Raw genomic sequence first — 12,268 nt, 5'->3', positions numbered from 1 at the left:
AGACACGACTATCAATGTATCGTTTCGCTCAAAGGAACGGCTGAAAACATAACAGCGATCATGAAAGCTTAGTGGCCTTTATTCACTATTGTTTCATTAACTTTCTTTGGTCCTTTGTGCGGTTGGAAAATTGTAGCACCAGCTTGTGCTATTTTGAGCGTTCATTATGATTGCCAGCGCCAGTGACTACATGCTCAGTAGAGAACAAAAGACATCTGACAGCTATATTGTGGCAAGCGAGGCTCAGACGGAGCCGGGTGGCAGAAGCCCACCCACAGACTTTTTTTTTTTCCCCCCGACGAGGAAAACGGGTGAAGAGAGATAATGATTAGCCGTGTTCCAAAGTTGGCCGTTAAAATCATGCTGCAAAGCTCCTGACAGGCGGAGCAATGCTTGATGGAAAGCAAATGATATTACAAGAGATTCTGCCACACTGAAAATACAGCAGGAAAAACTTGAAGGGGAAGCATGGCAGGGTGAACGAGCTCTGATATGCTGCACTGTGACTCAATAAGAGGGAGTGACATAGAGAGGAGACAGATCCCAAGAGATATATATACACAATTTCACTGCTACAATTCGGATTCAACTTAAAATCACAGAACCCCTGCTTTAAAAAAATGCAGCTCTGTAGAGAAGGTTGATGCTGATCAGTCTGTACAGGATTTCAGGGAGCTTTATTTGTGATGGTTGCGACTAAAAGCGTGATTTTGCGCCGTCTTTTTTTTTTTTTTTTTTAAATTGCGACACAACTTGTTGAGGTTTTTTTTGTGCTTTTTTTTGGGGGGGAAACTACTTAAATTGGTGATATTTGCAGTGATGTGTTGGTGAATGAGACCTTTTAGCTGTAATCATGTTAGACGCTCGTGAATCAAAGAAGGCTTTGACAGCACTGTGATGATGTCACACGGAGCGTTTTGGCCAATTTCTGCAGAAAATCTGCGGTAATTTTGAAAAATTGCAAGCTCCTCCGAATATCACGGCGTTTGCTTGGTTTCGGGGTGGAAATAAACTTGTGAAATAAAGTCCGCTATAAAGTGCTTCATCTGAGGGATCACTCCTGTTGGATCGGTTAGCTTGGTGGTTAATGCTCTGGGTTACTGATCGGAAGGTCGGGGGTTCAAGCCCCAGCACTGCCAAGCTGCCACTGTTGGGCCCATGAGTTAGGCCGTTAACTCTCTCTGCTCTAGGGGCGCTGTACCATGGCTGACCCTGCGCTCTGACCCCAGCTTCCTGACATGCTGGGGTATGTGAAGAAAAGAATTTCACTGTGCATATGTATATGTGATCAATAAAGACTCATTATCATTATCTTAGAAGTGTCGAGTGTCCAAAATAAGCAAAAGATTTTGTAATATCAGTTGGTTCAAGGAAGGCAGCTGATTGGTGGCCACTGCATTACAGAGATAGAGAGACAAATCCATGGCATGTAACGGTTCTGTCTGGACTGACCTCGTTGAAAGATGTCAAGTTGAGCTTCTTGGCGATGAATTTTTTAAGATGAAGAACGGTAGCCTGGGCCGAGCAGCGGATCCACTTCCGCTTGAGTCCACGGAGCTTACTGCTGTTACATTCCAGACAGATGCTCACCTGAGAGTGAGAGAGAGGGAGAGAGAGAGAGAGAGAGAGAGAGGGGGGTATCTTATTAAGAGAGAACAGTGACAGAAGAAAACGCAGGCTTTCAGTCATTCATCACTTTATCCAGTTCGAGGCTGCAGTGGATATGGAGCCTATAGTGGGAACACTGGGAATGAGGCAGGAATACACCCTGGATGGGATGCCTGTTCATCATCACATGGCACCATCCATCTCCAAGTATGCAAAACCCCACACAGACAGTAACCTGAGCTCAAGATCGAACCAGGTTCACTACACCAACATGACTCATGGTACGTGATTAAAAAGAAGGAAAACTGAGGAGAGAAAAGTCATGTAAGCACTCCTAGCAGCCAGTGTGTTCCTATGACCAATGAGATGTCAGGTAGCACACTCAAGCAGTGAGACTATTCAATACTATTTGATAATACGCAACTTCCCAAACAACGCCACAAAAAAAGACCAGACGCCGTGGGAGCTCAGTCATTGTTCTGAGCCTGGCTGCAGTTTCAGCGAGTGTGTGTGTGTGTGTGTGTGTGTGTGTGTGTGTGTGTGTGGGTGAGTGATGGCCCAGATTTAGGCCCAGCTCAAATTGGGCTCAGTTTCTCCAACAGCCAATGCTAATGAAGAAGGATGGAGCTCCGGTGTCTAAGAAGCCCCATGGACACACAGAGCAAAGACACACCAACACACAGCTTGCCCTTCAGATGGAGGTGTGTTTAGAATCCATAAATGCAGTCAGATGTGTATGTGTGTGTGTGTGTGTGTGTGAGACAGAGAGAGTAGTGCTGTAATCCCTGATGAAAACTGTGTGGATGAACGTAGCAGCCAGCCAAAAGAGCGAGCGCTAAAACCAACAGGCCAGAGTCAAACAGCAGGGACCCGTGTCAGTAGTGCGACACAAACTGAAATATGACTCCGTGTATATGAGCGCATGTGTGTATCATTACTGGGTCATTACCGCATAGGCGGGCGGTGGGCCAGTTATAATCGACCCAAATAGTGACACAAATGACTAATGTAGTTCGAGCTCAAGCCAATTACACCTCCAGATGAAAGCGAGAGAGACTCTGTGCACACGTCTAACTGCAGCAAGAAAAACAAAAAAGCTTCCATGGTGTCTTCTAATTACCATAGCCCAGAGTATCAAAGGCATCCGACATGTGCACTGTTGTAGCGAACCGTACTGTTGTTTACAGAGGGGGGAAAAAAACCCAATAACAAACAGTATACAGCTCAGAGATGAGATGTAGGTTTCTTTTTCAAGAGGCTGTTCGTTTTACAGACATTTATTAACTGCATAAGTACATGACACAGTTCAACTGCCGCCACTCTGTTGTCTCGTAAAGTGTTTAAAAAGAAAATGCAAATTAAAGGAGAAATGAGGTTAGAAAGTGCTGCCTTACATTTTCTGCCTTATAATTACACCATCAAATGTTTAAAAAAAATACTAAAGTCAGAATAAAAATAAAACTAATCTCTGTAGCATCTTCTGAAGAATATCATTCATTCATTCATTCATCTTCAGTAACTGCTTTATTCTGGTCTGGTGGATTCAGAGCCTATCCTGGTAGTACTGTGTGTGAGGCAAAATACACCCTGAATGGGATGCTAGTTCATCACACACATTCACACCTAAGGGTAATTTTAGCATAACCTATTCTCCTACATGCATGGTTTTTGGAGGTGGGAGGAAACCAGAGAACCTGGAGGAAACCCATGCAGACATGGGGAGAACATCCATCCATACATCCATCCATCTTCTATGTCACTTATCTTACACAGGATCGCAGGGAGCCTGGAGCCTAGCACATGGCAGGGGATACACTGGACAGAGTGCCAACCCACCGCAGGGCACAATCACACACCCTCACGCGCCCATTCACACACTACGGACGATTTAGAAATGTCAATCATCCTACAACGCATGTCTTTGGACAGGGGGAAGAAACCGGAGTACCCAGAGGAAACCCCCGGAAGCACTTGAAAAGCACCAAGCCATCGTGTCTGGAGAGATCATTACATTTGTAATTTTCTGGGGGCGGGGCGGGGCGAGGCGGGGGGTTCCTTTGCTGTTTTGACCCACATGGTTTACCCCTATGTTTCACTTTACAACACAAAACTGGAATCACCTCAAATACTTCATCTATAGTAATAAGACAAATATTAATATGTGCAACATGTTTTGTGGAAAACTAATCAACTTTAATCTTTTAATAAAAACAAGATTAGATCGCCATCGGCTCTTTAGCATTTGCCACACAAGTGTCGACGGCATTTCATTAGAAGCCCTTGAGATGTGCAAGACATTTTGGCAATGCCCTGTGTTTCAGCTACATACAAATCATTCGCTGATGCTAGCAAATGTTATCCACGTTGAAATGTGACTAACATTAGATAGATGGATAGCTATATAAATAGATAGATAGATAGATAGATAGATAAACACAGAACACACATTCACGTGCGTAAACGACATAACGAGATAAATACGGCCGGTGTATAGCTACATGCATTAATGCCACAGTACACTCCCGTACTCCTTGATTTAACACGCTTTATCAGGTTCAATAATATTTGAAGGAAGGACACAAACGAATTGGAGTTGGGCAAGTTTACAACTCTCTCCAACTATCCCAAGATCAAACAATGCAGCAGATGCGTGTATGAAACAGAATGTCCCTGTTATCACTTACTGCTTGCGAGCTAAAGGGTAGCTAAATTTCAGCTAGCTAGACTGCTTCCGTAAGCAAGTTCCGGCAACGGGACTCAGTCACTCATTGAGGACAAATGTCACGGGGAAAATAAATAAATAAATAAAAATGTGTTCTTGCTGCTGTACTAACTCTTACTAAATGCTCTCAACCAGGTTTTTAGTGATAGTATTCAATCCTGACCTTTTTGTACTAGAATTAGGATAAAGTAGTGGTAGCTCAGTGGTTAAGACTTTGCAAGGCCGTGAGTTTTATTCCCAGCACTGCCGGGCCCTTGAGCAAGGCCCTTAACTCTCAACTACTCAGTTGTATGAATGAGATAAATGTGTAAGTCGCTCTGGATAAGGGCATTTGCCAAAATGCTGTAAATGTAAATATATGTTTTCCATGGAGACCGTAGAGCGCTTGTGTAAATCAAAAGCTGTAAATGTAAATATAAATGCAAAGAGAGGAAACGTCCAACAGCGATTCAAACACAAAGTACTCCTCATTAAGTACTTTTCTATACCATTTTGTCTGTGTGTTACACCCCCTCCTGCTCTGTGACCTTGAGCTGGCAACTCGAACCAAATGTCACCAATGCACACACACACACACACACACACACACACACACACACAACTAATCCTCAATCCATAGAGATAGGTGCACTTTTTCACTGCTCTCTATCCTCCAAATGCTCTCTCTCTCCCTTTGGCCGAGTCACACACTACACTAGCCAACTGTGAATTCAGCAAAACTCCAAACAAACAAAAAAAAAAACACTCACTTGGCACGCACACACATGCACTCACACACACACACACACACACACACACACAGAGTGCCAGGGTTATCACATATCTGCATATCTTTCAAATTTATGAATTTATGCAATGCAGAATGTTTAGGAGCCTGCACTCATCTACACACACACACACACACACACACACACACACAAAAGCCATGATAAACAGCATCTCACACTGCTGAATCCAACTATTTTTGTTAATAACAGCACTTTATTTTGCACTGCACACTAGAAATGGCATTCAGTATCCATGGGCATCCATCCAAAGAAAAGGTGGAAAGTGCAAAAGTAAGCACACAGCCTAACAGAAATCCTGCTCTGTATTCTATACACAAGCAGTGTGAGGCCATCTCAGACGCTGCCCTTCGAGGGACAGTAAAGAGTCTGAAAATGAGACTCGCAGTCCCAATCTCCACTTCCTGCATTATTAAGCAGTGTGATAGGCTGAAGAGGGGATGGGGTGGAATACCAAATAGCCTCCTGGCAGCATCAGTGAAGTACACAAGCTCCACAAGAGCAGTTCAACAAAGCTGCAAAACGGTAAAGGAAATCCTTTTTTTTTTGGTCTTTTATAGTGTTGCACACAGATACAAGTGGAACAGAAATGATAACAACAGTAATGCCTCAATGACCTGCGGGGGGAAAAATGAGTTTTGGAAAGGCCTGCTGTGACATGAAACTCCTCACCTTTGCTAGAGAATAACTCGGTCTGTCACATAGGCATGCTTCGTGAACAGAGCCTACCGCTGAACACCAACAAAAGTAGCAACAACGGTCAAGCTTCAAGCTCTGATTTAAACTGCGTACGCGTTTATGTGAAAAGACATAAAGCAGCCGAGCAGATGGGACTCCCGTTTGACGAGACTGAACGTTCTCGGACACTGTTGAACGCTCCAGTGCTGTATAATCTGTCAGAAAAATAAATCTAGGTCACATGACTACATTCCAAACCACGTTTCTATTGCTCTAAAGCGTATTCCTCCACTGTATTCCTTCATTCATCTTCAGTAACCGCTTCATCCTGCTCAGGAGCATATCCCGGATATCACGGAGCATATCCACCTTGGATGGGACAACAGTCCATTACAGGGCACCATCATAGGACACACACACACACACACACACACGCACACACATAAGGGAAATGTACTGTAGCCAATCCAGCTAGTGACAAGTTTTTGTGTTTCAAAGAACCCGGAAGAAACCCATGAAGCCACGAAATGATGTAAAAAAACATCCAAACTGCAGAACAGCATGCAACCTATAGTGGTTTTCAAAATGCCTCATTACTATAAGGTGACAACTGTACTATATCTAGCTCCATGTGTTATTCTTGTTAACCTTGCAATAAGCATAACCAAATTCAGCACTGGTACTTAGTTACAGTATAGCTCACCTGTACATGGAATTATTAACAACAACAACAACGCATGTCCTTACCTGCTCATCACTACGATGATAATCATTGTCCTCTTCTGGTTTCTCATCGCCCTCCTTCGCTGCGTCCTCGGATTTTACTTCGCCTGGTTTTAGGAACAAAAATACATCGAACTGATTATTACGTTAAACCCGATGGAAATGTATATTCATCTGCCAAAGCAAAGTATTTTATTTTACAGTAAATGAAATTGTGCAGTGGCTTTTCTTTCGAGTCAGTGTAGCTTATTTCTGTTCAGTCAGCCATTAATGGATCTGCACAAGCCGTAAGTACAGCAGAGGAATAAAAGGGCCATTTTGAAGAGCTTTCGCAGCATCTTGACAATCTGATTTCTACGAAGAGAGTGCATGAGCTGAAACCTGTGGTGTGGGGTTCATCACTTATACACGTCAAACAGGAGCATGGAAAGCTCTTACAGGCTTTTAACACCGTCTTTTTCCCATTCTCTTGATAAACATGGCTGAATTTGGAAGGATGCGACTTTTTAAAAACATTTTTTTTTTTTTTTTAATGTTCATGAGGATAGCAAACCCAAGTTATTTACGGATATCTACATTGAGGTGTTTGTTTGGGGTCCTTGTGCGTGTGCATTTCCACAGCCTACAAAAGCTTTTGATAAATGTTTTAAAATCATCTATAATTCATTCCAACATATTTATGCATTCATTATTCATTGCTTGCTGCCCGGTCTTACACTAAGCCGGTGCGGTAGATGGTGGGCAAAAACAACAACTCTGACTGCAATCTCATAGTTTCTTCATTTATCACACTGGAACAGTAAGCACCACCAGCACCGCCAGCACCAGCAGCTCCGCCACCAGCCCAAAATGCAATTATGTCAAACTTATGCACAAAACACAGGCACACCTATTTAATAAAAACATCTGCAGCTCATTCGACAAGCAAGGACAAAGTGGACGTAACCCGTCTGGAAAGAAATGTCCCTCACCTCCAACGGACTGAAATCACCAGACCGACCAAATGAATGATTTTAACACACACGTTCACACTGAAGAAGTAAATCAATTTAGCATTTATAACAATGTTATAGAGCAGTGTAAACACCTTCGAATATAACTTTAAACAAAGTGTGAGGAAGCCGCTTCAAATGAACAACTTAAGAATAGAAAATTCACTGTGAGAAATTTTCTCCATGGCTCTCAAGAGGAAAAGTATTTGTGCTATCGTAGGGAGATCGTGAGTTCAAATCCCGAGGATGCCACAGCCATCTGTCAGGAGACCAAGAGAGCAAAATTGGCCGTGCTCTTTGGGTGGGAGGGATAGCATGCTCTCTCCCACTGTTAATCAGAGCGATGCTAACCAATCATGGGCAACTGTGTATGAGCTCAAGTAAGCGGAGGATCACAGTTGCCAAGTGATGTAGCATGAGCAGTAGCAGATAGGAAAGACGTGGTGAGGAAGCACACTCCCTGGTTACTAGCTGCAGTAAGCTAGGGGAGAGTTAGCTAGAGGATGGCAATTGGCAGATGAACAAATTGAAGAAAATGGGGTAAAATATATCATTTTGTTTTCTTTTTCCAGTCCACCCATAATGAAAACTGAGGGCTGTTTTCTCTTCTCATCTAAAATGCCTAAAAGATTTATGTAATTTTTATGTTTTAAAGGCGCTGTGTTGGTACCATTCACATAAAGTTCTACTGAAAATTGAGATGAACCAAAACCTGGGAAAATTACTTCCTGATGAAACTCTGAATATCCTCTCGGCCATTTCTTCTCCTGTGAGCAGAGCAAGCCAAGTGAAAGGGAGCTAAACTGAAGCTGTCAAAAGGGGGACTTCCTGTAAAATTAGACTAGTTGCTGGTGAAAGACATGGATGGAGGTTCATTCTGTGCCCGTTTCTGTCCTGGACAGAGGGTCTGTCTAAAGGACTGAATAATCTTGCATTCAGAACTTCTCTTACTCTTAGCTTCTTTCATAAGTATGATGAAGGGATTAGGGGGAACACAAAGTCCCCTTCTAAGGACAAATTTGGAGATCGAACTAGGACAGGAGCATTTCTGGGTAAGAAAAGATGACAGCGACTGGGCAGCATGCCTTTCACACAATCGTGGAATAAAGTGGTGCTTTTCTAATCTCGTCTCTTACTGCGATTTGCGTGCACGTAGTGGTATGTGCATGAAGTTTGTTGTGTTTTTAACTCGAGTTCTTTTTCGATATACGTTACAGATTTAATTGAATTCTTACATATGTTACAACGGCACTGTTTGGAGCAGTATTGCAATTTGCGGTCCAAGACGATGACGATAAACTCTTAACTCTTGAATGTTAATCACTTCAGACACCAGAGTTCTCTTAAAAGATCAACTGTCACTACAAGTTAGACATAGAACACTCGTGTGTGTGTGTATATAGAAGATACGTTAATCTACTATGAATTTATACAGTATTTGCACATATACTAGGCACATATTCAAGCCACCTGTCAAGCAGTACAGACACCATTAGAGCATCCAATCACTCGCGCTGCCATTTCACTTCCTTCAGAAACAGAGCAAAGAGCTACTCCGTGCCCCCCTCCTATCTCACACCTCCTCTCAATCAGTCAGTCTTTTCCTTCTCCGTCTCAGAGCGAGCAGAAGCACAAGCCGATGACGCAGTGCAGAGTTTAAACGAAATCTTTCTTGCGAGGCGTAGGCCTGCCAAACGTGCTGTGACAGTCAGGAATGAGAGACCAATTCCACTTCCATTTGAGCCTTAATTACCAAAGTCGGGCTTGCGCATTAGGCCAATGATTAAGGCTGCAGGCTTGGCAAGCCCCTGGGTATCCATCCGGAAAGCCATTAGCACCTACTATGGCGCAGTTGGTGCGCATTAAAAGAGCCGCACTGTAATTGGGCCGAGCGGCATAACAAAACAGGGCGTGGGTGGAAGGTGATGAAATAGCAAGATGCCACGGATGCCCTTGTGTGAAGGTGGACAATAATAATACTAATGATCAGTACTGAAGCTCTCTTGTGACTTGTTTCATACCAGCTAGCAGTGTGTGTGTGTGTGTGTGGGTGAAACGTACCATTGCGCTGCGAGTCCAGGTGGGCCTTCATGTTGCACAGCTCTCCTTTGATGTCCCCGGGTACCTCCATGCCCAGTTTCTGATAGAAATCTCTCTGCTTTTTCAACTCCGCTGCAGAGAAACATGTCGAGATTGACTTGAGAATCAGCCTCTCATTGTTCCAATAGCAACATTATGTGTGTCCTTTATCTATGGATGATGCGGTGTGGGGGATGACAAATAAATAAATAAAAACCACCAACCTTCTTGGAGTCCCGGCACCAACTTATAGACAATGTCTTGCATTGTTCGGTCATGGCTGAGGAGGAGAAGGAGAAACGCAAATGTGATGAACATGGCAACAAGGATAAGTAGAGCAATGGAGTGCACATGTATCCGTAGCATGAAAATAAACAGATCAGTAATCTATGTGTGTAATTTCAATTCAAGTATTGCAGCAGCACCCTTAATCATAATTTAAACATGATCAGCAATTGGTTTCCTTAATCTATTACAAACAAAACTAATTTTAATAAATAAAGTGAGATAGATAAAGTGGAATAATTGGCTGACTTGGGATATCGGTGTTTATTGACTGGTGTATTAAACCTACAAGCTCTCGGTTCGTATGTATAAATCTGACTCTTAAATCGGATTTTTTAAAAATTATTTTCTTAAACACATTTAGACTGAGAGTGCAGACAAATGCACTTTATTATGCACATTATTATGCACACAGAGTTTGCAGCAATTTTATATTGTGCTTATATTTATGGTTACAAGATAATTCATTCAAGTGACAAGAGACAGGTTTTAATGAAGCAAAACAAGAAACAGCATAATAATAGTTGAATATACACTGGAAGAGTAAAACAAAGAATAAAAATAAAAGTTTGACAAATAATAACAAATTCATAAACATAAACACAAGTGATTAAAATATAGAGGAAACTGACAATAGAGAAACACAGTAGTGCCTGTGCGAGTTGTTACTACAGAAACAGTAACATGCAGAAAGAGTACTTTAATATAACCATGTGATTTGCTCTGGGACCAGAGTCAAAACAGCTGTTATGTAAGGAATAATTAACGACAGGCCGTTGAATTACTAGAAAATAATGCACATCCGAGGTGTAACCAATTCAACGTACCGGAGACAATTATTCCGCTTAAACCACAGTTAGCACACCTCAAGACATTGTTCAGATGTTTTATTCCAAGACATTTGTCAGGTTTTTGTCCTTAAAATGGTCTTGTGTGTGGAACTAATTTATTAGGCATCCCATCTCAAGCCTCCGTTGATGATTCCGAAATGTCATTTTAGGGCTAGCAGCGGAGGCTTGAGAGAGTGAGAGAGAGAGTGAGAGAGAGAGAGAGAGAGAGAGAGAGAGAGAGAGAGAGAGAGAGAGAGAGACACACACACTCACAGAGAGAGAGAGAGAGAGAGAGAGAGAGAGAGAGAGAGCACGAGCGTGAGCACGAGAGAGAGAGAGAGACACACAGAGCACGAGAGAGAGCACGAGAGAGAGCGCGAGAGAGAGCGAGAGAGAGACGCACAGAGAGACAGAGCACGAGAGACAGAGCACGAGAGACAGAGCGAGAGAGAGCAAGAGACAGAGAAAGCAAGAGAGAGAGAGCGAGAGAGAGATACACAGAGAGAGTTCACAGCTGTTTTTTTCGTTTCATGCTGATAATATAAAAATAGAACAAGTAAATAAATAAATAAATAAATAGATAAATAAATAAATATCGATAAGCCTACTTTTTCACAGGGTTTTTTTTTTAAATTACTGCAGAAATTACAACAAAAAAGTAAATAAATATTCATACTTGTTCAACGGCTTTTCTGTCTCATTACTGCAATCACGTGTTCTCTTGCGCTCTCTCTTTTCCCCTCGCTCACCCCCTCACTCCCCACTAACTACATATCAATTGCTCGAGTGTCCGCGTCGCCTGGTGGCCGCATTACCGCCTCGGGTGCGCATTATTTTCCAATAATTCAGCAGTCCGTCATCAATTATTCCTTACATATTTCTGGAAAATCTAAATGTTCGGTCATTTGGTTGTTAAATGTGTGTGCTGTGGAGGACAGTAGGCCAACCTTTCCATTAGTTCGGTTGGCTTGGCGAAGTGATATGGAACTGTAATGCGTTCAAGACCTGACTGGAACTACTTTAGCTGTGCTTTTACCGAAAAATAATCGCACGCCTCAGAAGGTCTGTCAGCCAATCAGAATCGAGAATTCAACAACAATTAATCAACACCCTCTGATCAATCAGAATCGAGAATTCAATGTATACAGGTTTCCAACGCACAACGTGAATGTATTTTGTTCGTAATTATTTGCTAAATAACGGTTTTAAACAGTCATGGTTTTAAAGCTGATCAGTATAGTGATGGTGATTATTTTAGTCATTATTGTGTAGCTGTATAAAACTTTTATATCAGTCTGGTTACTAATAACTTTAATCTGCAAGACCCAGTGAAATACTCGCATTATCTGTTATGACAGCAGCTTTTTAGCCTCTGCCTGTCCCTGCATTTGTTGGTTCTCTGGAGACACAATCGCTGAGCCTGTGATGATAAAACCTAATACTGGAGCGTTCCTCTGAGACCCAGTTACCATGCCATAAGGCCTTAGGGCTCAGTGTCCCTCAGGCCTGCCCAGCCAGAACAATCTGGTTGCCTTTTTTGACTGTATGTGCCTCTGCTGTTTGCAG

The 12,268-nt window shown here is 42.5% G+C and overlaps 1 protein-coding gene across 2 annotated transcripts in view; it reads right to left on the bottom strand.

Moving 5' to 3' along the window:
* The window catches only part of LOC108274940 (polycomb group RING finger protein 3), a 78,292-nt gene that overhangs the window by 33,931 nt on the left and 32,093 nt on the right, over positions 1–12,268 (bottom strand). For both annotated transcript variants that reach the window (XM_053685913.1, XM_017485374.3), the window contains exons 5-8: positions 9,812–9,867; positions 9,570–9,680; positions 6,541–6,623; positions 1,453–1,590 (exon numbers count right to left, since the gene is read on the bottom strand). In XM_053685913.1, coding sequence (XP_053541888.1) covers positions 1,453–1,590; positions 6,541–6,623; positions 9,570–9,680; positions 9,812–9,867 — 388 coding nt within the window. The remainder of the gene's footprint in view (positions 1–1,452; positions 1,591–6,540; positions 6,624–9,569; positions 9,681–9,811; positions 9,868–12,268) is intronic.

This window comes from Ictalurus punctatus, chromosome 14 (assembly GCF_001660625.3).
Source record: "Ictalurus punctatus breed USDA103 chromosome 14, Coco_2.0, whole genome shotgun sequence".
Lineage (NCBI taxonomy): Eukaryota > Metazoa > Chordata > Actinopteri > Siluriformes > Ictaluridae > Ictalurus > Ictalurus punctatus.
Note: the sequence above shows the minus strand (reverse complement) of the source record. Positions and strands in the feature narration are given on the sequence as shown.